The sequence below is a fragment of the Cajanus cajan genome, chromosome 3 (assembly GCF_000230855.2).
Source record: "Cajanus cajan strain Asha chromosome 3, NIPB_CcT2T_4, whole genome shotgun sequence".
Lineage (NCBI taxonomy): Eukaryota > Viridiplantae > Streptophyta > Magnoliopsida > Fabales > Fabaceae > Cajanus > Cajanus cajan.
In genome coordinates, this window is record NC_138519.1 from 75,948,807 (window position 1) to 75,976,134 (window position 27,328).

The following is a 27,328-nucleotide window of genomic DNA, read 5'->3' on the forward strand; positions in this document are numbered from 1 at the left end:
ATTTTAAAAAGTATATTGTGTTTATCATTTTAAATAATTATAGCTTTAAGTTTTACTTAATTTTATTTTTTATATTTTATTGAATACCAAATATTTAATTAAAAATTAAAATAGTACAATGAATGTAATAATTAAAATAAATGGCATAATAAAAAAAACAAGTGAGTAACAGATATAGTAAAGGAACAAATTATTAAAATATAGATAAATTAATAATAATATATAATATGAGCTCATACTTTAATTTAAGTAATATATATAAAATTATGCTATATATAAAATAGTGAGATAAATTTATTTATCAAACATATTTAATTTAATAAACCAAATTTATGAATTAATGTTATAAATAACGTAAAATAACTAATCAATAAAACACAACTCCTATAAAAATTTATGTACACACCATATTCTCTGCATAACAATATAATAATAATAATAATAATAATAATGAGACATAATATATAGTTTTTGCTGATTGATAATTATTAATCCTGATGCATCCTTAATCGATGCTCCAGAAGAGTTATATATTAAGGCTTGGTTAAGAAGGTAAGACTCTCTAAAACCAATCATAAAATACGTCTTAAATACGAAGATATATATACGATAGTCTACGTTACATCATTACAGCCAGCAAATCTTATTTGAAAGCTAAGATTACAATTTCCTTCAAAACTTGTTCAGAACATGGACCACAAACAACCAATCCGAGAATATATAAAGTTATTAAAGCTAAAAAAATTATTTATTATTGATTTATAAAATAAAAAGTCACGTATATTAATAATAATAATAATAATAAGACTCACTATATTACTCTCTAATTTAAACTAATAAAAATAAAGTCTCTCTTAAAATAAACTGAACACTAAGTGAGCTCAAATAGAATTGTTATTTAATAAATGTAAAAATTAAGTAATTTAAAATTTTCTTTAGGTTTAAATATAGGTATTAGGAACATGATGAACTAATATAAAGTAGTTCTTGCATGAGTAAAATGGCTCTATGTACAATCCATTAAAAAAAAAAAAAAAACATTAGTTTGTTTTTTCATAAATAAAATTAAAGGTAAATTTTTAAATTCATAAAGTTGTTTAAAGTGATATTTGATGGTGGGTGTGTTAATGAAGTAAATTGTTTGGACTTAATTAATAATTTAAAATGGGTTTTTGAGCAAATATTGATAGAGTTCAGCGTTGGCGGTGATATTGAGCAAATGAAGGTATCCTCCGTGTAGCTATTGCAAGCCTTGCCTTTTTCTTTTTGTTTTTCACATCTTCACGGCTCCACCCTCTTATGTATACTGTCGTGTAATATTAATATATAAGCTAATTCAAAAATTATAAATTCATTAATTGAATTGAAAGTGTTTTTGTAAGATTAGTTAATAAATATAGACATAAATAACATATTCAATTGTATGAAATAAAAATTAATTAATTAATTGCAACTCTATAAAAAGTTACGTATAAATTAACTTATTTTCATAAGTTCGTTGAATTAGTTTATACAAAGAATTAAAAGATATTAAAATAAAAAAAATTATCAAATAAATTTATTTTTGCAATTAATTAAAACTCTAAAATCATAATTCTTAGAAAAATTTTATCTAACATTTATTTTCTACTTGAAATTGCATGAGCAATTTTCCAATACTAAAATACCGCAATTGATTATTGTTCTTGTTACTTCTTTTCAGAAAACAAAAACTTCTTCATTAATCTTTAACACAATTACTCAATATATGTATTTGAAATAGAAAAAAATATATTAATCAAGAAAATATTTATGTGCTCTCAAAGTAAATAATAGTAATAATATATACGTGTCGGTGTGAATGGAGAAAACCTGAATTCGTTAAATATATAATCTTGAGTTCAATTTTAAAATTCATGATAGTACTATTGCAAGATTTTCACTTTACTCCGTAATTTTATCCCGGCAAATTAAACACAGCAAAAAGTTAAGATACTTTTTTTTTTCTTTTTTATGTACCTTTGAATGTATTCTTAGACTATAAAATTTAAAATATAATTAAAGCGCAGGACAGTAATGATACTTGCAAACAGACGTGGCACACATTGACAGTAAACATGATACAACATACTTTTCTTGTTCTGATAATATATAAGAATGGGACCAGCTAATAATTGTTGGAAATAAAAAATAAAAATTAATTTAACGAAAATTTTACATTAAATATTTTTCCCCTAAACTTAACAATATAACAGTAAAGACACTCATTAAAGTTTGTCAATTAATTAATGTTATCATTTGAAAACTAATTCTTTCTTTCTTTCTTCATAGTTCATATGACGGCAGGTGGAGAGGATTAATAAATTAATGTTACTAAATTACGTGTATTGCTGAAAACCACTTTCTTTTTAAAGATTGATCATCATAAGCATATAGACATTGCAGATTAGTAGTTCCAACTTGTAAAGGAATCTCTCAAAACGCGTAGGAGATAGAATTATTCTAATGTTACCCAAAATTTGAGGAAGCTAGAGAAAATGGAAGTTTGACATAATGTAAAGTACAAAATCATTCAAAGAGAATTGACAAGTGAAAGTGGAGCTAACAGAGAGAGTTTGGATTTCTTTTGGCTCATAATCCTTCTTTACATTACATGGTCTTTGAAAACATGCAAATATGGTTATACCATCTTTTATGGACTTGACTTTGTCATGGGTTGCAAATCTTCGACTTTCATCAAGCTATTGCATTCAGTTCACACACTCTTTTTGGCATTTACTGTCTTTGCAAGGACGACAAAAGGTTCATTTCATTTAATGGCTCTTGGATGCCAGTTCATATGTCAAAGATTATAGCCGCGTTTTCTCCATTACATGACTACACGTATCATTTTTCTTAATATCTTTCAATTTATTTTATATATAAATTCTCGGTGTAGAATGGGCTTACTCCTTAGTGCGTGTTTGGTTTTGATTTATGAACGTGATTTTTCTTTCTCTCTCCACGTTTACAATCAAATTTACGTGGAAACTTGAATTTTTTGCTTCCTGTAAACATGAATTTTCACGTCCAAAATCGGAAGCAAACACACGCTTAGTCCTTATGTGTAAAATCCATTCAGCAACCTCTGATTCACATAGTTTCCTTTTGTCTCACTAAATCATCCTATTTTTATTAATACTTCAAGAGGTTGTAATTTTCCTATTGTTGTATAGGTTGAAAATCTTTAACTATATATTATCAAATACTTCAATTTTTAAACCATATTTTATTTAATTATTCGTTGAATGCACAAGAGATCGATATCTAACCGATCTTAATTACCATAGAATCTTGTTCGTGAAGATCAAAGCTACATTGTTATTTTCGCAATTGATTCAAACAATATTATGATGCAAAAATTCATAGATAAACCTCTTTCTAAGGGAAAGTGACAGTTCTTGTTAGTTGAAAAATATTTGCTTTATTTTTTGCTATATTATTATAGAATTATAAATATTTAAAGATAAAAAGTTTGGATAATTTTTTTATATATAAAATGAAGTTAAAAATTCAAAATAAAAATATTCTTTGACCAATCAAACTTATATAATTTTCTAATTTTTTTTAACTAACTATTTTATGTATCACAATATATATATTTATTGGGGGATTGGCCACCATTGGTTGAGAAATGACATTTCTCTCACCAAAGGTTCCGAGAATGGTGACCATTTATATCCACTAGTATAACAAATTAGGACATGAGATCCAACAAGATGTGATAGTAAGTCTTAAATGGTATCATCATGCGCATCATTCTCAATCCATATCACCTGACATTTAGAAGCTCAAACAAATGTAAAACAAGTGGAGTTTGGAACGAGTGACACAACACGAGCATGTTACCAAATTGAAACTTCTGAAAAGCCAGATTGAAAATCACTAATCTTTGTCCTGCTAGTATAATTACACACAATATCATAAGTCTTGATAAAATCATGGTCTGCTTAATTAATTGATGTTATTGTTCAATTTATGATGCCACGCACACATACTAATGACATCTTATATGCGGACCTCATAATTGTATATAACATTTTATATGATGAAGAGTGATTGCTTGATTACTTAGAGAAAATATATTAGTGCATAATATGTTTATTCAACATATTGTTTTATTTGTTATCCATGAAAATCATAGGTTTAGACCTTTTTTCCCACACATATTACGATATTAGTTTTTTATTTAATTATTTAGATTAAATAAAATTTATTCTAATGTAATTAAATATATAAAATAAAAGTACAATGAATAAATAATGTTTATAATAAACTGTTAACTGTTAATACATGACAAATTTTAAAATTATATTGTTGTGCTTTCAAATTTTGTTAATGTAAATTTATGCATAGCAATATAAATACGGATATGTATATTTTAAAAAAATTGAAATGTTTTTAATTAAAATAAAAATTAAGCATAAAAATTAAGAGATAAATTGTTTTATATTTTCATTAGTATTTTATATAATATATTATATTTTAATTTTTATTATTTCAAAAAATAATTTATAAACTAAATGTTTTCTAAATAATAATAATAAAAGATAAAAAAAAGTGCACTATCAACTAGTTAAAAATCAATATAAATTCAAATTTTAAGATAATGACTAAAATATATTTTTACTTTTTATTTTATTGTGAAAATTTATTGTATCTTTTTTAAAAATATTTAATTTTATATTTTAACTTTTAAATAAATATGAATTAATGTTATTTTTTTTATAAAGCAATAATTATGTTAGAAATTAAGTAAAACCTTGAGACTCCTCCACCTAATAAATTAATTTTTTGAATTGGACTTTACTATAGTTAAGTCTTAACAAATTATCTTATTTTATATTACAATTTGAAACTATATTATATTAATTTAAAATATAAAATTTATTTTATTATATTCACTTACATTAAAAAATATATATATATATATAACAAATTTGACGTTTAAATGAAAAAATATTGACAAATATAATAAAAATAGAATGATATATAATCTAAATTTAATTATCTTATAATAAAAAAGTAATTATTGATGTTAATGGCGCGTGGGCATGCGAAAAACGTCTTGGGTGCGAGTAAAGTAATGTGGCAATTGCGAAGCGAAGTGAATAGACGAGTAGATATTGGGATTTGGGACCATAAAACAGTTGACCTTTTTATAGTGCGGGACAACCTACGTGTACAACAGTACATCACGACCATTCCACGTGTCACCGTAAGTTCATTTTTGTTTTTCTTGGAAGTGACATGCGTAGGGATGACAATTAGGTCTAGTACAGGTTTCATGATACTTGTTCCCATTTTTGTGACTCAAATTCATCTTTGAACTCGTCAAATATGTAATTTCCGTCCCTTCCCGTCCTCGTTAGGTATCGAGTATACCTCTACCCGTAAAAAATTATTTTTTTTTTACAAAAAAATAAAATAAATATTTTTAAATTATTTTTTCATTATATTATAATTATAATTAAATTATTTTTCTAACTCATATTTTAATCAAAAGATTTCTTAATAGTTAAACAATTATAAATGTTTCACATTATAATAAATACTTACACATAATAAAATATTAATTTTTTAACATAATTCAATCAAGGACGGGTACGAGTATGGGAAAGGGGCAAGTATGTATATACCTTACTCATACCCAGTTTAACATATCGGGTTTTAACCGTACCCGTACGGGGTCAAACAGGGTATTTCTCGTCAAAGTCAAGATTGTTGGGATTATTTTATGGTATTTGATTGAGAGAGTTATTTTATGGGGGTTATTTTTATAAGGTTATTTTTGTTTTTGGTTATCACCCAAAAGGTTTTCAATCATTAAAATATGTTTGTACTATATAAGTTGTTATTTCTTGTCTTATTTTATCGACGTGGAACTTGTTTGTATCCCAACAGGGACAAGTTTGGGTATTACCCACGGGTACGAGTTTATTTGTCATCCCTAGACATGCGAGAATTAGAACCAGCAAATACTCACCATAGATATTCACCCATAAGATTTGGTTGAACCGAGAAACTTGCCTTCAATAATCGTAGGGAAAGTGAATAAATGTATTTTTTTACTTTAATTAAATTATGATTATATATAGGAAATTTCTATGATACCCACAATAATTGTGGGGGTAACGAACAGTTGTCTAATTTTCTTTTTTTTTTTTATTGTAATTACTTATTTTTATTTTTATGTTAATTTAGTATTTTTAATAATTTATCTTTATTTTTTTAAAATTTATTTGTTCACATAATTTGAGATACCAAAATCCTTCAATTTTCATGAGTACTATAGCAGTTCTCTTATATATATTAAAATATTATATTTTACACCTCATATACTTAACCTTATGTACCTCTATGAGAAATGGAGAAAATGACACTATCTGTAGTTGAGTAGTATAATTCAAATGTATGGTTTATATGTACTATTTGTATGCACAATCTACATGTTTAATTTGTACATATAAAATCTGAAGGTTTAATTTGTACATATAGTATGATGATATAGTATGTAAGTATCATTTGTATATTTAGTCTATTAGTATTATATAATTGTATCATTTGTTAATATAATTTTTAAATATGTGTTTGTATTACTACTTTAATAGAGGGATGAGTAGTCATGTGTAATACACAAGTATGAGAGTAAAGTTTTTTCTACTCAATTTTCACTCTCTATTATTTATTAAGAATGTGGGCATTTCTATGTGTGTCATCCCTAACAAATTGGTATCAGATTGATGGTTCTATTAAGTGACTAGTAATCAACTCAGATACATATTGAAGTTTCCTAAGATCCCTATCCTCAAATGATCTTGAAGTTTTCCTCCTTCTTTAGAGCCCCATTCTCTCCATTTTTGTTCTAATGGTGTCCATTTTCTCTCTCTAATTCTTTATATATGTCCAAGAAAATAAAACAAAAAGTATTGTAAATGAGCAATCCGTTCAACCCTTTCCAAATGGTTGAGCGAATTTTTCAATTTTTCACGATGAAGAAGCGTCCATTTGTTGAGCCTTTTATGGTGTGTTGAACACTATCTAAAGCCAAATTTTATTAGGGATGGCAAAACGGGCCAGCCTGGCCCGTTTTGGCCTGACCTGCCAAAAATGGGCCAGCCCGCCAATGAAAAACGGGTTAAAAATGTTGACTCGCCCCGTCTAAGGACGGGCTACCGGGTCACCAGGCCAGCCCGCATACCACCAAAAAAAATTAGAAAAAAATAATTTATATTCAAATAAAAAAAATTGCTACAAATAAATAAATATAAACATATGAAATTAAAAATGCATACATATTGTATATAATATATGTTCAACAAAAACAAATTACAAATTTAGAACAAAATCAAAGAGAAATTAACCCCCTTATACCAAAATAAATTAAACAAAAAAATTAAAAAATACGGGTTGGCGGGTTGTGACAGGCCAGCCCGCTATTTGGCCCGACAAGTTGGCGGGCTTGGCGAGGCGGGCTTGGTGGGTTGGGGGTTGAAATGATGAAATGGCAGGCCAACGGGCCGGCCGCGGGTCATAGCCCGTTTTGCCACCCCTAAATTTTATTGCTCTTCTAGACCAAATCCATTCAACCCTTTCCAAACAACTGAGTGGATAATCCTTGATCTTTGTCTTTAGTCTGGTGGGCGCATGCAAATCGACTAAGTAGATTTGTGAAATTTTTTAAGTCTTGAAACTTGATCAAATTTGCATAAAAATAAAGTTTTATAAATTCAAAATCTATTAACTTTTGACAAACTAACCTATTTACACATCATTACATATCCTTTTCATTTTTATAATATTTTAATAATTAAAAATTAATTTCTTTTAAATATATCTAGATAAGTGTCAAAAGAGTTAAAGTCTTCAAAACTTGTTATTAGAAAATTTTCGTACTTTCATTTACTAATGACACATAGTATCACATTACTACACCATATGTAGTCACATATACATATGTTTTAGATATTAAAATAATTAAAATTATTTTAGAGAGATTAAAACACAAAATACCAAGTTATAAAGACTTAAATAACTAAAATAATTTTAAGAAAATGAAAATGAAAATATTAAATTATAAAAAAACCTAAAAAAATATTTTAGACAAATTAAAATCCCTTACTGACTCACCGTCATTGCAAATATTTTGATTTCCTCTCTCACCATTCCAATCATAAAAGTCGCCACTAAGTAAATCAATTAAAATCCAAAAATCATTTTGTTATATATATTTTTAAAATGAAAATAATAAATAGATTATTTTTATGATAATAGTAATAATAAATAAAATAATAAAAATATTTTGTATTTATTATTGATAAAAAAAATTAATTTTCACTCTATTTCTTTAATTTATCTTTTACTAAATGACATTTTTTTATATATTTTTTTATCTATTTTTATACTTTGTATTTTTTTTTCTTTTTTTTTTCTTATTTATCAAAAATAATATAAGAAATATAAACAAGAATAATAAAAATAATTATTAGAAATTACTAAATAACTGAACTAATTATAAGATTTTAATGAAATTAAATTCTTAGTGACTTGATTACGTCAACCGTTTCAAACTAATTACTTATTCTTAAGGAAATATTCAACTGTATAAAATGAATTTGGTTACGATTTTTAGGTTATTTAAATTAATAAAGAAATGCATTTTGGGAAATTAAGTAAATCAAAAGAGAAATAATTTGGAAAAGAAAACAATGTTTAAGTGATGGTACTATAATTTGTCCCAAAAAAAAAAAAACAAAGTCATGAGTGACTTATTAATTTTTCAATGTCATGAGTGATCAGGGTTAAACAGTTTTTGTCGGAGCAATGTTATTGGTTCTTACCACACAAAGTCACAAACTTTCTTATATATGAAACGTAATTGAGGTTTTAATTGTAATTGATTGGTTGAGGGGGGATATTAAGTGAGTCAAATCAGTTGAAATTAGTCGTTAGAAGGTCCAATCATAGATCACAACTTCATTCACTGACTTATTAATTATTATTACCATCATAATTACATCTCACATTAACCAGCGGCGAACCCCATTGTCGATCATTCTTTCAAAGAAGCTAGTAGTAAGTAGAACGTAATTTTCTCACTAAGATTATCCTTCTAAAAGTTGTGACAATAGGCAACATCAATTATGTATAACTTTACCAGGTCATAAATGAAACAATCTCTTCACTTATAGTTTACATGTGATTTTTTTCGTAAGTATACTAATTAATGCAACTTACACTTAAATGGGGCATTAATCATGTACAAAAACATATGAAATTTATCTCATCATTTGATCATAATATAATTAAAATTTAGAGAAGTACTACTACTTGTATACAAATTATTACTTGATCTTGCAATTAATATATTTTTTTTATTGATTCTTTTATTAATAGCCTTTGAGCACGTACGTACGGATTAATAAAACCAAAATATAATATCTGATACCGAATCCCTTTAATTACTTCATTCGTTTTTTTATTATTAACTATCACTTTCACGCGCGAATGGAATATCACAGTGGAGCATATGTATTGTACTCACTATGCGTGTAATTGCTAGGTAATATTCCATGCATTATTCAATCCTTACATCAAAGGATGCAAGACCAGAAATTCGGTTATGTGCTAGATGATCATAGGACAAAAAAATTGATTCTCTTTAGTTTTTCTAAATTAACCTCGGCCATAATTTGAACAATCAATTTCCTTTTAATGTACGTAGCAACATGTTAGTATAGTAGAATTATACTTACTCTTATTTTGTTTTAAGTATGATGTCAAGTTCAAGTTGTTTGGATGAAAAAAAAACATAGAATTGAAAAGAAAAACTTTACTAAAGAGTTAGATTTCTATAACGAAAATTAATTATCAATAAAATTAACAAATATTTTATATCAATAATAAATTTATAAAAATAAAAGCATTTTAATATATGGTATAATTTGTAAAATGCAAGTAAATATTATATATAAAATTATATATTTACGAATGTATACTTTATCTAATAAATATATATACTTTATGATTTAATAGTTATATTTATTAAATTTTTATTCTATTAAAAAAATATTAAGTAAAGCTTCCAAGATTTGGTCATGAAATAAATGAGTTTCTCATGTACACATCTTAAGATAAGGGTATAGTAGACTAATTTATCAATGTACAGTCTTTTACAAACATTTTATCAAAATAGGGTTATTTTAAAATGATTTATCAAAGTAAGATAGTCAACACTGAAAAAATTGGTCAAATATGTGTTTTCCATGCCAAGCCATGCCAATTTTTATTTTTATTTTAAATAATTTCATATAAAGAATGTCATGTAGAGTTCATATAAAATACTCTATTAGTATTTGTTCCGGTATGCTTAAAAGTCTCACATCGCTTAGGAGTCAATAAGGCTAAGGGTAGTTTATAAACACCCTTCCTCCTTAACCCACCGAGGTGCCTTTTAAAGGACAAAACCGTGATGACCCAACGAGTACCAAAGCGGACAATATCTCGGATGCGGTGACCCTAACGATAACAGCGAACATACTGTAGGAACAGTATTAATGTTTTAAAAAAACACCAATACAAATGAAGCATTCCAATTGCCTCAACATGGCATAAAAATTTGACTTTTATAAAAAGGCTATGATATTGGCGTTTTCAATACATTTGATTGTTTGGATATCATATGTCATAGGTGTAAATTTTTTAGCACCGTGGAAAATACGAATTTTCCAGTGACATTCATTAAAGGCTCATATGAGTTGGTGTGTTGTAGTCTGTCATGTTTGATTATTAAAAAAATAGTCTTGTAATTTAAATGTTTAGTTGACAGTGAAGTCTTCTATACATGATATAATACATTTTTTTATTTATGTTTTGGTGAAAGTTTTAGAATAGACTATCAAGAATGGTAATATTGAAGTTGACCTAATGGCAAAGTGTTAGAGTAGTATGCATTAAATTTTTAATTCGAACTTTGTTGTTATTATATTTTATGTGGATAAAAAACACTATTAGGAATGGTTCTTTTAATTTTTGTAAAAGTAATAACTAAAAATAAATAACCTAATACTTTGGTCAATTAGCTGAGTATAAAATAAATAAATAGTGTACATGTGTAGAAAAGAGGTTTATGCCTATCATATATAGCATTTATAGAAACTCAATCAATTCAGTACAAACGAAGGGTAAAGAGGCACATGGGATGGGTAAAAGGATGGAAGCCACTAGGTTTGACAAAGTTTAATTTAGTACCGGAAAAAATGTGTTTTTTTTCAACAAAAAGAAGAAAAGAGAGATATAAAGATGAACCAAGTTAGTATTTATGTTTTAATTGCTAGGAGAACATAAAAGAAGAAAGAGGAGAATTATATGAAGATGATTGATGACCAAATAAAATGTAAATCTTAATAAATAAAAAAACTATAAATAAAACTTAAAGATGTGAAAAAGTACATTTTGAAAATGTCCATATGATTTTAATAAAATTTTATAATTATACACTTATATATAATATAAAACACTCGATCAAAATTGCCTTATTTATTGTAAGAATCAATAAATATATTATAATAACAAGTTGAATATTATTACATGATAGTATAAAAATGTCGATACATAACATATTTTTTATTTTCTCTTTCTAATATGGTTACCATAATTTTAATTATTACATTGTATATAATTACTGAATCAAATGCTAAATTAGGAAAGTGTCCGAGAATTGTAGTGAAGTAAAGTTTATGGTAAGATGCATATAAATATATTATATGGTCCCTTTGGTTGGGGGCGGTGCGATTTGGTCTACCAAAATGAATGGGACCATCGACCCGAACGCGCATGAGTTCGTTCCATTGGAGGATTTAGTGGCTGTTGGGACCCTAAAGTGTCTCTCCTATGCCTCCAAGGTGAAAGTGTTTTATTTGATCACAAAAGATTAAGATAGAGAGTACCACCCTCTATCTGCCATCCTTTTCATCATTAGTTAAAATGAATCAATGCCCCCAATGAGTGCATGTTTAATTACATGTCAGCTTTAATGTTCCCAATACATTAGTATATATATGGGGCAATTTCTTTCTTTTCTTTTGTCACTTTCATGCATACCACGTTTTTATTTTTATAATTATAAACACTCCCTGATCAAATTTTATATATATACTAGACACGATTTCGTAATGCTTTGGTCATTCACAGGGTCATCTAAACCTTACAAACTCAACAGATATAGTAGACTCTCGATTCCCCCTACTTGAATGACTTAAGCAACAAACTAGCTTGACGCAATAATACTTGTCCTATTTGTTTGGTTGGAATCACATTTTGGTATCTCCATTTTTTCTAACTAACAAATCTCCAAAAAGAATAATGAGGGAATTTTTTTTTTATCTGGCCGTATTGCTTATAAAGAAATTGGAATTCCAAGTTGATAGTGGGTCGAGAAAGGGAAATTTTGAGAATCGATATCTTTTAATGGAGATTTTATAATTCTCTTTTTTTGGATAAAAATTAAAATTGCCATTGCCATATGGAATCCTTAGACTGGGTCCACATCCACTATGCCGTTAGACCTGTATGTGTGAATAAGATTTACGAACGTATATGGAGACTTTGAATTTGAAGGTTTTAGAGTTGGTGATGGTCCAAAAGGTGGGGTAATAACTCGTAGTGTCTCATGCCAGAGAGGGAAACAAAACAAGCCAACGCAACAGGAACAAACAGATCGAAGACATAAGAGGTCAACATTTTAGAGGAAGTTTTTTTTTTTTTTTTTTTTCTCTTTCTTTTATTTAATAAATGAAAAGTTAAAAAGGACAATGAAAAAAGGGAAATATAATTATTAGTTTCATCATCTTTTTCCTATTTTTATTTATGTAAATATACTTTATCCGATGAGTATGATATTGGAAAAGGTTTTATGCCCATCCATTTTAGAAAAAAAATGTTATCTTCTGCAGCCACATACATGATGGGTTCTACAATGTTCTGAGAGGTGCCACGGTGTGCCATTTTGGGCACGGGGAGCATTAGAGTATATGAGGAACAAACACTATATTTTGGAGGGTACCCATCGATCCATGACCTGCTCCAATATATCAAATACATGTGTATGTGCATAAAGATACATTACCATTGAGGACCAGACATTTTCATTTGCCTTTGCATTTTAGTCTTTGATATGATCGATTGTATTTTCTACTTAATAAGTTGCTTCAATAAATCTTCGACACATGTTAACATTTTTAATGACTTGCCAAAGGAAACATAATGTGCTTTCCAGGAATATTATTGGTCTGTTTTGTGGCAAAAGAAAGTTACTAATCCTTTATTTTTTTCTTCCTAGTCTATTCAAGTTACTTTTTATAGATACATGTTAGGTACCTTCTTTATCCGCTAAGGTGAAGGTTACATTCACGTATACTCGAATTTTCTGTATGCAGTGCAAGGTTACATTTGATGCTCTTAAGTTCACATGTGACGTGAGAACTTGATCATGGTAGAGTCATCTAACTCGTTGTCTTTATATTGATTAAAATATCTGTTGTTAGAAAGAAGCACTTTTGGAGGAGAAATTACTAGAGGGCATGAATTGAACATTGAATTCGAGAACTTCCACGTTGAAGAAGAATAAGCATATATAAGCTGGTAATCATTAAGGTGAAAACTATACTATGTAATGAGTGGAAGTTACTGGTGAATGTGGAAAAGGAGAAAGGGGAGATGAAAAGATCATGTTCATCAAACAATCAAACATTAGAAAAATATACGGAAATATATCAATCTAAAAAGTATTATTTTCTTTTTATCTTTCTCATTTATAGAAAAGTAGAAAACAAAAGGCTGACAACCAATATCAGCAGTGATACTGGTAACCCTTGAAGGCTTGATGAACCATTTTAAATAAGCATGGCTTCATCTTGCACTCTTAAATTTTTTTTTTTTTTAATAGATCACAAGTGTCTTTTATAAAAATAATTATTTTAGATGTAGATCAGATCATTGTGAACGGCAAAATTCTCCTTTCATATATTTAACACAAACGCAAAATTTTCGCTTTTAATTTGAATAATCATTGCTTGATTCGTTTGTTTATAAAACTAATTATATTGGTTTATCTTTGGGGCCGGGGTTAAACATTTATTCCAAATATAATTTTAATTTATAACAGATGACAAATTAATAACTTTGATATTATAATTAATTATTATGTAAATTTATTTAATAGGAAAAATTCCTATTGTGATATTTTACGAGAGATAAATTTAAATTAAATCTGTGTTAACAAGAATGGTGTTATGGCATAAACTCCTCACCAGTTCTCAAATTCCCAAGCAGCGGTGTGTCCTATTGTATTACAAAACCTGAATTTCTTTAGTACTTTCAGTACCCATAAGGGAAGTGATTTTTTTCTTATTTTGGGCCATAACTTTTTGAACAATGTGGGCTTTTTGGGGCCCATTATATCTGTTTCCAAAGTGGATCAAGTTTTATGAGCTGCCCCAACTCAACCCAGGATACGAGCAGGCTGGTTTAAAAAATATTTAACCTAGATTTGGACCCGTAGTGGAGGCTCAATGCAGACATCAGAATTGTATAAGTTGTAGTCAATTTATCCACCTAGGTACTAAGTACGAACTATTATCTTATATGATAATGTATTTATTTTTTTTAGGAATTTCTCTTTAACAATAGAATTTTTAAGTGCTTCTAACTCTTCAATGAAATGTTTAATATAATTTATATATTTAAAAATTTACAACATAACAAAACAATAAGTAATGGTTAACATGATATTAGTTATATTAATCACACTCCAGTTCGTATCGAACTGTTTTGATACCAAAATGCAATACTCTTGTAAGACGTCACTAGTGTACAATCATTCATAGATATGCATTCACAAAAATGTGTAAATTGAATACAATATTGTATTTATTTTATTGAAAAGAAAATAACATAATTGATTGAGAGGATAAACAAACACGTTAAAAATAATAATAATAATAAACATAAAGTTTGGAATTTAGAATGAGAGAAAAATAACAAAATATGGCCTAAACTCATCAACAGGAAATAAATGTTTTATACGTGGTTTCAATATACATGTTATCTGACGTTTAAATTAAGCTTATAAGATTTTTGTCTCAATGAGGATCACAAGGACTACAACATGTAAAACACAAAGCAAACATAAATATTTTTAATAATTAATTAATGTAACGAAAAATATATATAACATATTATATAATTAAATTTAATAAACATTATAGTCTCTTTTGAAGTTATTATCTTTTCATCTTGGTAGTTAAATTTGAGCTCAAAATCTTAAAAAGTGACTTCCTTACCAATGTCATACATCATCAAAGAGTTTACCACCCTTTCTTGTGTAAAGAATTCATATACCAATCTTTAAAAATTTAAATAAGACATGTATTCTTCCCAAATATTGAGTCTTATCTGTCATAATCCTTTAAAAAATCACCTGCTAATGTAAAGTTTTTTTACACTGACAACCGATTATATTTTTTAATAGTGTCATGTCAGTTAATTATTTAATAAAATAAAAATAAAATAAAATAATTTAAAATATATAATTGGTTGGCAGTATAAAAAATTTTACATTGACAATTTATGGATGATTAACTCTTAAAAAATTGAAGGAATTATTATCCTTTCCTATCCAAAGTGGACAAATTTTATATTCACACATAATCATCATTTTCATATTTCACATTCATATATTTATCTCAAATTCTCAAATATATAATATTATAAAATCATATATAAAATTCCTCTCTAAACCCTAACATGACATATTTATAAATCCTATCAGAATTCCAACAAATCATGAACAAACATTTAATCAATCATTGTAATTATAGAACATGATTAATTATATAGAACATCATCATAACAAAAAAAAAATATTCATCGTAAAATTTAAATATATAGAATTGTTGATTAAAATTAATTAATTTAATTATTTTTTGATAAATTATTTATTTCTTTCTTATATAAAGATTAAAATAAGTAATTTAGTATGAGAACATAATATTATAATTTTAATCTCATATATATGAGAACATTTTACACATATATTAATCTCATGTTAAACATTATATTTTTTGTAGTCATATCAACGTTGTTTAACTATAACTTCAAAATTGGTGTAAAAAAAACTATAACTTTAAAATATAATATTTCCTATATTTTAATATCTAAGTCACTCTATATAAATATATAATTTGAAATTATTATTTTTTAACCTTTTCTAATATTTTTTATATTGCTTTCAGAAAAAAATTAAAACACACTACGAATTTTTTTATCGAAAATAAATTTTAAATTCTATATGTTAGACTTTGATATATGTTAAAACAAATAATGATTTAACTTGATTAAAATTTTGAAATTGTTTTTATACATTTGTTCGAATACAATATCAACAAATATTAAAGTATAATATCTGCTAATGAAAAACTATAGACAAGTTTTCACCATTAAGTCTATTGAAAGGGTGACACTGAAAAAAATCTAAGGATGGATTAACCCCAATTTTATTCATTATAAAGTCCTTTATATGTTTTTATTTTGTAATGAGTTTATCCAAAAAAATCTTTAGTTTGCAAATTTGTAAACCAACTTGTATGCCTGCATAAAAATATATTTTATAAATAATAATAAATAAAAAAAAGAATAATCATATTAGATTGATCCAAATGGTCCCAAGCTAACTCAATGACTATTTTAAGTTTTAACCCACAAATTAATTATTTTGTTAATTAAATTCATTTTATATTTAAATACTAAAAATAAATTTTAAAAAGATAGAAATATATATCAAACAAACCGAAAGTTCTTTTAACTGCATGAATATGATTAAACAGGTCTGAAAATCCGTAGAACGGGGGAAAAGTGACCGTTGATGCCTCCTGCTTCTAGTTCTGTCATTTTTGTGCCTTCGAGAATAATAGGTCCCACCCTACTGTTTCTCTTACTTTTAAGTTTCAATAAAGGAGGATGTTTTCTATAAAATAAAATATTAAATATTCAGAATAAAAGTTTTTTAATTTTAAAAACATTTATTGAAATACGAGTATATAAAAAGTAAATTAAAAAAAAATAAGTACACTAGCAACGTATCATATTTAATGTAATGTTTACTATTTATTATTCATGCAATATAACGGTTTTCAAAACGCTCCAGCTTTTGATTGGTTTTAAGTCATTATCACAATAATACACCAACTACTACAAACAAAAATCCTATGCTTAACTTTACAACTTGTGGACTAATAAAAACAAATCTTTAGGCCATGCCTCCTACTTTAACGACTAGGACACAGTAAACGAACAATTAATATGGAGCAATGTAATGTTATGTTTAAAAATTATGTTATATTATTCTTTAATTAAAATATTCAATGTAACTTTCTTTTTTTGTAAAATGTATGTATTGAATTTTCTAGCTAATACACTGGCTGTACACGTTAAGGAATATCAAATAAATATGTTCTAATGTAATGAATAATTTTTAACATTAATATAATAAATTGATTAAATTTTTTCTAATATTTTATTTTAAATCCTTTAACCTATACACCCTATGATGTATGATAGGAAAATCATTTATATATAATTCAATAACAATATTCATGAAAAAAAAAAACACTTCCTTAATGAAACATTTAACAAAACAAATGGGAGCTTTGACTTATTGACCAATAGTAAGAGAGGGAAAGAAAATAATGAATGGAGTTATGATTTGTACAGTGTGTATGTGTAGTTTCCTTTATTTTCTATAAATTATTATAAAAATGGAAAGAAGCTTGTAAAATGTTAGTTTGCTCATTCCTGTAGTTTCCTTGGTTTTCTGCTACCTTTGCCTTTGCCTTTGCTCTTTCCATTTTTCTTACTTGCTTCTTTTCTCTCAAACAATTCCCTTTTGATTTTCACCATGTTTGTTAGGGAGATTTACACTATGGTAATGCGCTTTCTTCTGCTTCTTTTTGCAGTGTATGTTGCTGCTGCTGATGAAGGTGAGAGTAGGAAGTTTTAGTTCCCTATAAAATATCCTATAATGTTGTGTTTTATCTGCAGATGAGTTCTTTGTCAAAGAGATCCACTTTTTTCTTTTCACTTTCAATGTTACTTGCATGCTTAAGTCTTAATCTTCATTTCCCTTTGGTATAAACATGAGGTTGTATTGCTGAGTTTGCTCTGATAAACTACTTTTACTTGAACTGCATGGAGTACTCTACAGCTTCTATTTCTTGCTCACTCTTGGAAAAAACAAATTTTGGACAATTCCTAGCTGTTAATAGTGTTCAATGAGATGAAGGGGTGGGTTTGCTTGGTGGGAGTGGAATTTGACTTTGTACCAGGACATTATCCCAAACACACATTTCCTTGCCTTCCATTTTGGCTCCTTTCATATCTAGCACATCCTAATCCTTTTAAGAGTGTTTTCTATTATATTTAACTAGTGTTGGTGTTCAAAGACCAAAGGTTTGAACTTTGAAAGGCATGTTGTGGAGTTGGGTAGAGTGACGAAGCAGTCCATTGTTCATGTTTTCCCTCTTTTTTTCCCCGCTTTAGTCTAAAGCATGAATGTTTCTGTACATGTTGCGTATTTTGAACCAAAGAAGTTCAAATCAGTAATGAATGTGTGTAAAGTAAAATGAATAAAAGAAGAGGGTAGATATGCTTTCATTGATTGATCTTCTTGAATGGTCATGCGGTCCAACTGTGGTCTTACAATATATTAAATGTGGTAGGGCGTCTTTCTGTCATTTATAGTCTTTTCCCCCCATATTTGGGTATGTGTATACTCTTAACACTTTTTACATGCTGAAGTTATTTTGGTAATAGGCTTATAGCTTTTAGTAACTTATGTATTTTCTTGTTATCATTTTCGCACATCACAACAAAGCAAATTAACCATTTTTTTCAAATACTTAAATTTTACACTAGCAGTAAAGCATATTTCAAGACAAAAATAATCAATTACATTATATTTTCTCCAAAAATCTGGCTTGATTTGAAGAGGAAAATGTGCAAAAGAATCTGCCTACATATGCTTTCAAACCACCCTTGTTTATTGTGACTAATTAAACAGTGATGACTTTAAGTCTGAAAACTTAACATCTATTGAATCATTGTGTTTGTTCCTTGCAGAACCATTTATAGGGGTGAATATTGGAAGAGACCTCTCAGACATGCCTCACCCCACTCAAGTAGTAGCACTACTTAAAGCTCAACAAATTCGACATGTTCGGTTGTATGATGCTGATGAAGCTATGCTCATTGCCCTTGCAAAGACAGGAATCCAAGTTGCTGTGTCTGTACCTAATGAAGAGATCCTAGCAATTGGTCAATCAAATACCACAGCCGCAAAATGGGTTTCCCGAAATATTGTGGCACATTACCCTGCCACTAACATAACAACCATTTGTGTTGGTTCTGATGTTTTAACTACCCTCCCCAATGCAGCAAAAGTCCTTGTGAGTGCCCTTAAATTCATTCACTCAGCCCTTGTGGCATCCAATCTCGATCGCCAAATCAAAGTTTCAACACCCTTTTCCTCTTCCATGATCCTCGACTCATTTCCACCTTCACAAGCCTTCTTTAATCGATCACTGAATACAATCTTGGTTCCAATGCTTGATTTCTTGCAATCCACTGGCTCTCATCTCATGCTCAACATCTACCCTTACTACGACTACATGCAGTCAAATGGTGTGATCCCTTTGGAGTATGCACTCTTCAAACCCCTCCCTCCAAACAAAGAAGCCATTGACTCCAACACCCTTCTCCACTACTCCAACGTGTTTGATGCTGTGGTTGATGCAGCATACTTTGCCATGTCTTTTCTGAACTACACCAACATCCCTGTGGTGGTGACAGAAACAGGTTGGCCCTCAAAAGGTGACTCTAATGAGCCTGATGCAACAGTGGAAAATGCCAACACTTACAACAGCAATTTGATCAAGCATGTGCTGAACGTAACTGGAACTCCAAAGCACCCTGGAATTGGTGTTAGCACTTACATCTATGAGCTCTACAATGAGGACACAAAGGCAGGGCCATTGTCAGAGAAGAATTGGGGTTTGTTTGATGCAAATGGTGTACCTGTTTATGTTTTGCAGTTGACAGGATCAGGAGGAGTGTTGGCAAATGACACCACCAATCAAACTTATTGCATTGCAAAGGATGGTGCTGATCCTAAGATGCTGCAGGCTGGAATAGATTGGGCTTGTGGACCTGGCAAGGTGGATTGCTCTCCTTTGCTGCAGGGAGAACCATGTTATGAACCTGACAATGTGGTTGCACATGCAAATTATGCTTTTGACACTTACTATCATCAGATGGGAAAGTCTCCTCAGTCTTGTGATTTCAATGACATGGCTACAATCTCCACCACAGATCCAAGTAAGTTACCATCTCCTTGAGGCTAAAATTCACTTTTGTTATTGTTATTTTTGTGTAGTTTGATTAAGTTTTGTAGTGTGTTTTTTCTTAGTCCCACATTGCTTAGTATTGTGAGATGGTGTTCCTCACTATGTTAGTCCCACATTGCTTAGTATTGTGAGATGGTGTGCCTCACTTTTGTTATATAAGGAAGCTTATGTAAGGTTTACAAATGCACCAAAACAAATACTTCTTAGTATTGTTTATTTCTCTCTTCTCTCCTTTATTGCCATTGTTCCTAACAATTGGTATCAAGAGCCCATTTCTTAGTATGCTCTGTGGTTGCAGCAGCGTCTGATCTTCCACATCAGAAAAGATTTGGTTAGAGTAAAATTTTTCTTAGTATGCTCTGTGGTTGCAGTTGTGTCTGATCTTCCACATCAGAAAAGATTTTTTTTTCTCTTGTTCTTGGGATCTCAGTTCAGAGAACTAGTGGGGGAGCTTTTCTTCAAAAGCAGTAGGAGTGATGGCAATGGACGAAGGCAAGATGAAGATTGAAAGGTTCGATGGTGCAGACTTCGGCTTTTGGAAGATGCAAATAGAGGACTATTTGTATCAGAAAGGCTTGCACGAACCTCTCACGGGCAAAAAACCAGAAGCTATGAAGGAAGATGAGTGGAGCTTTCTAGATAGAAAAGCTCTCGGAGCCATCCGTTTGACGTTATCCCGTAATGTTGCATTCAACATTGCAAAAGAAAAGACTACAGCTAGTCTTATGGCGGCCCTTTCCAGCATGTACGAAAAGCCGTCAGCCGCAAACAAAGTCCACTTGATAAGGCGACTGTTCAACCTACGGATGACAGAAGGTGCATCAATAGCGCAACACATAAACGAACTCAACACAATTACAATTCAGTTGAGTTCAGTTGGAATCAATTTCGATGAAGAAGTACGAGCTTTAATACTTCTTTCTTCCCTACCAGAAAGTTGGAATGCTACTGTCACAGCTGTGAGTAGCTCCTCAGGAAGTAACAAGTTAAAGTTTGATGATGTTCGTGACTTGGTCCTCAGTGAAGAAGTCCGCCGAAGAGAGACGGGTGAATCCACAACCTCTTCAGTATTGCATACAGAGTCAAGAGGTAGAAGTTCAACCAGAGGAACCGGACGTGGCAAATCAAAGGAGAGATCCAAATCCAGAAATCATCAAAGCTCTAACAAATCAAAAACTATCGAATGTTGGAATTGTGGGAAGACTGGTCACTACAAAAATCAATGTAGGAGTGCCTCGAAGAAACAGGAGGTGAAAGATGAAGCAAACGTTGCTACGACCTCAGGAGGAGGTGATGCGCTGATATGTTCTTTGGAAAACAAGGAAGAGTCTTGGGTGATAGACTCTGGAGCATCTTTCCATGCAACCTCACAGAAAGAACTCTTCGAGAATTATGTCTCTGGAAATCTCGGTAAAGTTTACCTTGGAAATGAACAATCCTGCGAGATCGTGGGAAAAGGTGTAGTGAAGATCAAGTTGAATGGATCTGTTTGGGAATTGAAGAATGTTAGACACATTCCCGACCTAACGAAAAACTTAATCTCAGTAGGTCAGTTGGCCAGTGACGGCTACACAACAATCTTCCAAGGAGAACAATGGAAGATTTCAAAGGGCGCAATGACAATAGCTCGTGGCAAGAAGAGTGGTACTCTTTACAAGACAACAGAAGCATGTCATCTGATCACAGTTGCTGCAAATGACAATCCCAATCTATGGCACCAAAGACTTGGCCATATGAGTGAGAAAGGGATGAAGATCATGCACTCGAAGGGAAAATTACCAGGTCTTCAGTCAGTGGAAATTGAAATGTGTGAAGACTGTATATTTGGAAAGCAGAAGAGAGTTAGCTTTCAAAAGGGTGGAAGAACCCCAAAGAAGGAGAGACTCGAGCTTGTTCACTCAGATGTGTGGGGTCCAACGACTGTTTCATCCATCAGTGGGAAGCAATACTTTGTGACGTTTATTGATGATCACTCCAGGAAGGTATGGGTATACTTCCTGAAACACAAGTCTGAAGTATTTGAAGCTTTCAAGATGTGGAAAGCTATGGTAGAAAATGAGACAGGGTTGAAGATCAAAAAGCTCAGAACTGACAATGGAGGTGAATATGAAGACACCAGATTCAAAAGGTTTTGCTATGAGCACGGGATCAGAATGGAGAGAACTGTGCCAGGAACGCCTCAACAAAATGGTGTAGCTGAGCGTATGAACCGAACGTTGATTGAAAGAGCCAGAAGCATGCGTGTGCAATCAAGCCTACCAAAGAAATTTTGGGCTGAAGCAGTAAATACAGCAGCCTACTTAATCAACCGAGGTCCATCGGTACCATTGGAGCATAAAATACCAGAAGAGGTATGGAGCGGAAAAGAAGTAAAACTCTCACATCTTAGAGTTTTCGGTTGTGTAGCATATGTGCACATCAGTGATCAAGGCAGAAATAAGCTTGATCCCAAATCGAAGAAGTGCACTTTCATCGGTTATGGTGAAGATGAGTTTGGCTACCGTCTTTGGGATGATGAAAACAAAAAGATGATCCGTAGTAGAGACGTGATCTTCAACGAAGGAGTTATGTACAAAGACAAACAAAACACAAGTGCCAGCAACTCAAAACCGATTGAGCCTACTTATGTAGAGGTAGACGATGCTCTTGAAAGTCCTCCAGTTGAGAGTTCTCAGTCAGTGGAATCAATTGAACCAGACAGAGGGCAACAATGTGTTCCAGAACCTGAATTAAGAAGGTCTTCTCGAGTTCCTGTGCCTAACAGGAGATACATGAACTACATGTTGTTAACAGATGGAGGAGAACCTGAAGACTATTCAGAAGCATGTCAAACCAGAGATGCGAGCAAGTGGGAGCTTGCAATGAAAGAAGAAATGAAGTCTTTGATCTCAAACCAAACATGGGAACTAGCAAAGTTACCTATGGGGAAGAAGGCACTTCACAACAAATGGGTGTATCGAGTAAAAGAGGAGCATGATGGCTCCAAAAGATACAAAGCTCGATTAGTCGTCAAAGGATTCCAGCAAAAGGAAGGAGTTGACTACACAGAGATTTTTTCTCCAGTTGTGAAGCTCAATACAATCAGAACAGTGTTGAGTATTGTTGCTAGTGAAGAGCTCTATCTAGAGCAGTTGGATGTGAAGACCGCATTTCTTCATGGAGATCTAGATGAGGAGATATACATGCACCAACCAGAAGGATTCTCAGAAAAAGGAAAAGAGAATATGGTGTGCAGGTTGAAGAAGAGCTTGTATGGTCTGAAACAAGCTCCAAGACAGTGGTATAGGAAGTTTGAGAGCTTCATGCACAAGGAAGGTTTTAAGAAGTGCAATGCTGACCATTGTTGTTTCTTCAAGAGGTATAACTCCAGTTATATCATTTTGCTACTTTATGTCGATGATATGTTAGTAGCAGGTTCAAATATGATTGAGATCAGAAATTTGAAGAAGCAGTTGTCAAAAGAATTTGACATGAAAGATCTAGGACCAGCAAAGAAGATCCTCGGAATGCAAATTACGAGAGATAAGCAAAAGGGAACTTTGCAGTTATCTCAAGCGGAGTACATAAACCGTGTCCTACAAAGATTCAACATGAGCAATGCTAAACCAGTTAGCACACCTTTGGCTAGTCATTTTCGCCTATCAACAGACCAATCTCCTAAGACAGAGGAAGAAAAGGAATTAATGGCTAAAACTCCGTATGCTTCAGCCATTGGAAGTCTGATGTACGCGATGGTATGCACAAGGCCAGACATTGGCTATGCAGTGGGAGTTGTAAGCAGGTTTATGTCAAATCCAGGTAAAGCTCATTGGGAAGCTGTGAAATGGATTTTGAGATATTTACGAGCCACTAAGGAGAAGTGTTTGTGCTTTAGTAAAGGTGAACTAAAAGTACAAGGCTACGTGGATGCAGACTTTGCTGGAGAAATTGATCACCGAAGAAGTACCACTGGCTACATATTTACGGTTGGAACTACAGCTGTTAGTTGGATGTCACAAATACAAAAGATCGTTGTTCTATCCACTACAGAGGCTGAATATGTAGCAGTAACAGAAGCTAGCAAAGAATTGATATGGCTTCAAGGATTGTTGACAGAGTTGGGATTCATCCAGGAAATGAGTGTTTTGCATAGTGACAGTCAAAGTGCAATACATCCTGGCTAAGAATTCAACATTTCACTCCAGAACGAAGCATATTGATCTCCGTTATCACTTTATCAGATCTCTGCTTGAGGATGAAGTACTAACGTTGAGGAAGATACTAGGAAGTAAGAACCCAGCGGATATGTTGACAAAGGTTGTCACAACAGAAAAATTGAGGCTTTGCAGTACCTCAATTGGCCTTCAAGAATAACTGATGATGAAGGCAATTACACTATGTGGTAATCAAACTCCAAGTGGGAGAATTGTTATTTTTGTGTAGTTTGATTAAGTTTTGTAGTGTGTTTTTTCTTAGTCCCACATTGCTTAGTATTGTGAGATGGTGTTCCTCACTATGTTAGTCCCACATTGCTTAGTATTGTGAGATGGTGTGCCTCACTTTTGTTATATAAGGAAGCTTATGTAAGGTTTACAAATGCACCAAAACAAATACTTCTTAGTATTGTTTATTTCTCTCTTCTCTCCTTTATTGCCATTGTTCCTAACAGTTATCTCATCTTATGTTTTGGTTTCAAAAGTTTCATTTTGGTATCTTACGAATGTTTTTGCTAGATCGAGTTGTTTTTATGAGTTTACTACACTTGGTTGACTTAGTCACATGTGATGTGGAACTACAAGAGATGTCAACCTCACAAGTCTGTTTGGATAAAAGTTTTAAATAAAAAAAAAATTAGAGTTTTTTTATTGAAAATAAAGAATTTTTTGGAATAAAGAACCTCTCAAAAGTACTTATAACTTGTATCCAAACAATCTTCTAAAGATTATATATCTTGGTTTACCAAAACATAAAATGAGAAAACAAAAATATATTTTTATCATTTTCTTATAAAGATTATATATACCAGGGTTGATAGTTCTATTGCTGATTTCTAGTATAACTAAAAGGACATTTTAAATGGCTGCAGGTCATGGGTCATGTGTATTTCCTGGAAGGTAAGGCATTTGCCTTTTTTGCTTCATTTGATTGATTATGTGTTTGTGCCATTATTTTTTTCTTACGAGTGATTTATGTGAACATATGCAGGCTTGACAAAAATAGCACCTTCCCCAACGTTACATTATCATCAATGAATTCAACAAATTCAGATTCATCTGCCTGCAATATCCATCGAGGAGAATTGGGAATTAGAAGCCTTCTAATGGTGATGGTACTTCTAATGTGGGGAGTAGCTTTGCTATAAAGTTATGTAACGTCAGAACATGCAAAAAATTAGTGGTAGATAAGATGACGATGCTATATGCTGCTTCGTTTGCATGTTATTTCGCCCATGCAATTTTGTATAAAGGCCAGATAATGGTTCAGACTGGAATAGCCTTTAATTTAGTCATCTTAATTCTTTGTCAAATTCAGATAATGGCTCCTCAATGCGATTTGATTGACCTATAACCATACAATCTTTGAACCAGTTTCCTTCCGCATCACACATAACAGGATGTGAATCATCTTGAAACTAAAAATACTTCTGCATCATTTTGATATTTTAGATGTAGCGCGGGTTTGGTTTCTATTTTATAAAACAATTTTTTTTTTCCACGTCCAACAGTAATTTTACGTGAAAATTATTATTTATTATTTCTAATTAAACGTGAAAAATTACGTTGCGACTCCAATGCAAACACGAACGTTTAGAAAACGTGAATTTTAGACGTAGTTCTAACCAGACACTTCATTTTGTAAATTTGATCATTGTAAGAACATGCCAGTATTGGAAGAAAAGAGTACTCTTATAAACATGCACTTAAATAATAGAAGAAACAGGACTAAAATTTATTATACAAAGTTGAGTTTGTATGTTTATCAATATCTTACATAAACATTTAAATAATGTTATTGCGTAGTTTTCTTTTTTTTATATTCAATATTTTGTACAACTCCAACGATGGCTATTCATCTTGGTCAAGTATGGTATAAATTATAAAAGCATAATTATAATACTCATATTCGACTGATACATTTGACTGAGCGAATAATTTAAGTGATTAGTACAAATAACCTTTATTTTAATCGGCGTAAAAAAGGATATTCTGTGACTCTAAGCATTTTAAAAATATATGAAGAAAAAAAGTGAGTAGTTAATAATAAATTTTTGAATAAATGTAATTGTAAGGATAATGTTTTAAAAATAGTAGAGAGAAAGAGTAGTTTGAGAAGTAGTTATAAAAATTAAATGATCCAAAAAAAAATATATATATATATACTAAATTAATTAATTCTCTTTATCGATAATATAGATATCAAGAGTGGCAAAAAAAACAATCAAGAATTGATTTTCAACTTAGTTAAAGTCTGTCCACCAAAAAAAATGTGGAACTTTGACCTATGAATTCAAATCCAGGTATGTGATTATGATATGAGGACAAAGCATTCATGCATAGAAACACTGACTATTCTTTTTATTTTATTTTATTTTTATGAAAAGCAGACTTTTCTTTGATATTCATTATTCATTACTTCAACTGTTATTATTTTTATTTTATTTTGCAGGACATATAGTATAGTTCATTTAAATTAGTTTAAATTTTAATCTCAATGAATTTTGTATAAATTTATATTAATTTAATACTTTAACTAGTGGGAATGTCTCTACGTATTTTATATAAATAAAAAAGTAAAAAAAAAAAAAAAAAAAAAAAAAAGAGAAAGAAAAGTTATGTGAATAATGGATGAGTGTAAAGATAACTATTGATGTGAAA

General features: G+C 30.3%; 1 protein-coding gene across 1 annotated transcript; it reads left to right on the forward strand.

Moving 5' to 3' along the window:
- Positions 1-17,842: 17,842 nt before the first annotated feature.
- LOC109796755 (glucan endo-1,3-beta-glucosidase 2) lies at positions 17,843-26,029 on the forward strand. Its single transcript, XM_020356536.3, has 4 exons — positions 17,843-18,053; positions 19,192-20,445; positions 25,540-25,567; positions 25,659-26,029. The coding sequence occupies exons 1-4, from the start codon at positions 17,972-17,974 to the stop codon at positions 25,813-25,815; spliced, it is 1,521 nt and encodes a 506-aa protein (XP_020212125.1). The 5' UTR covers positions 17,843-17,971; the 3' UTR covers positions 25,816-26,029.
- Positions 26,030-27,328: the final 1,299 nt, after the last annotated feature.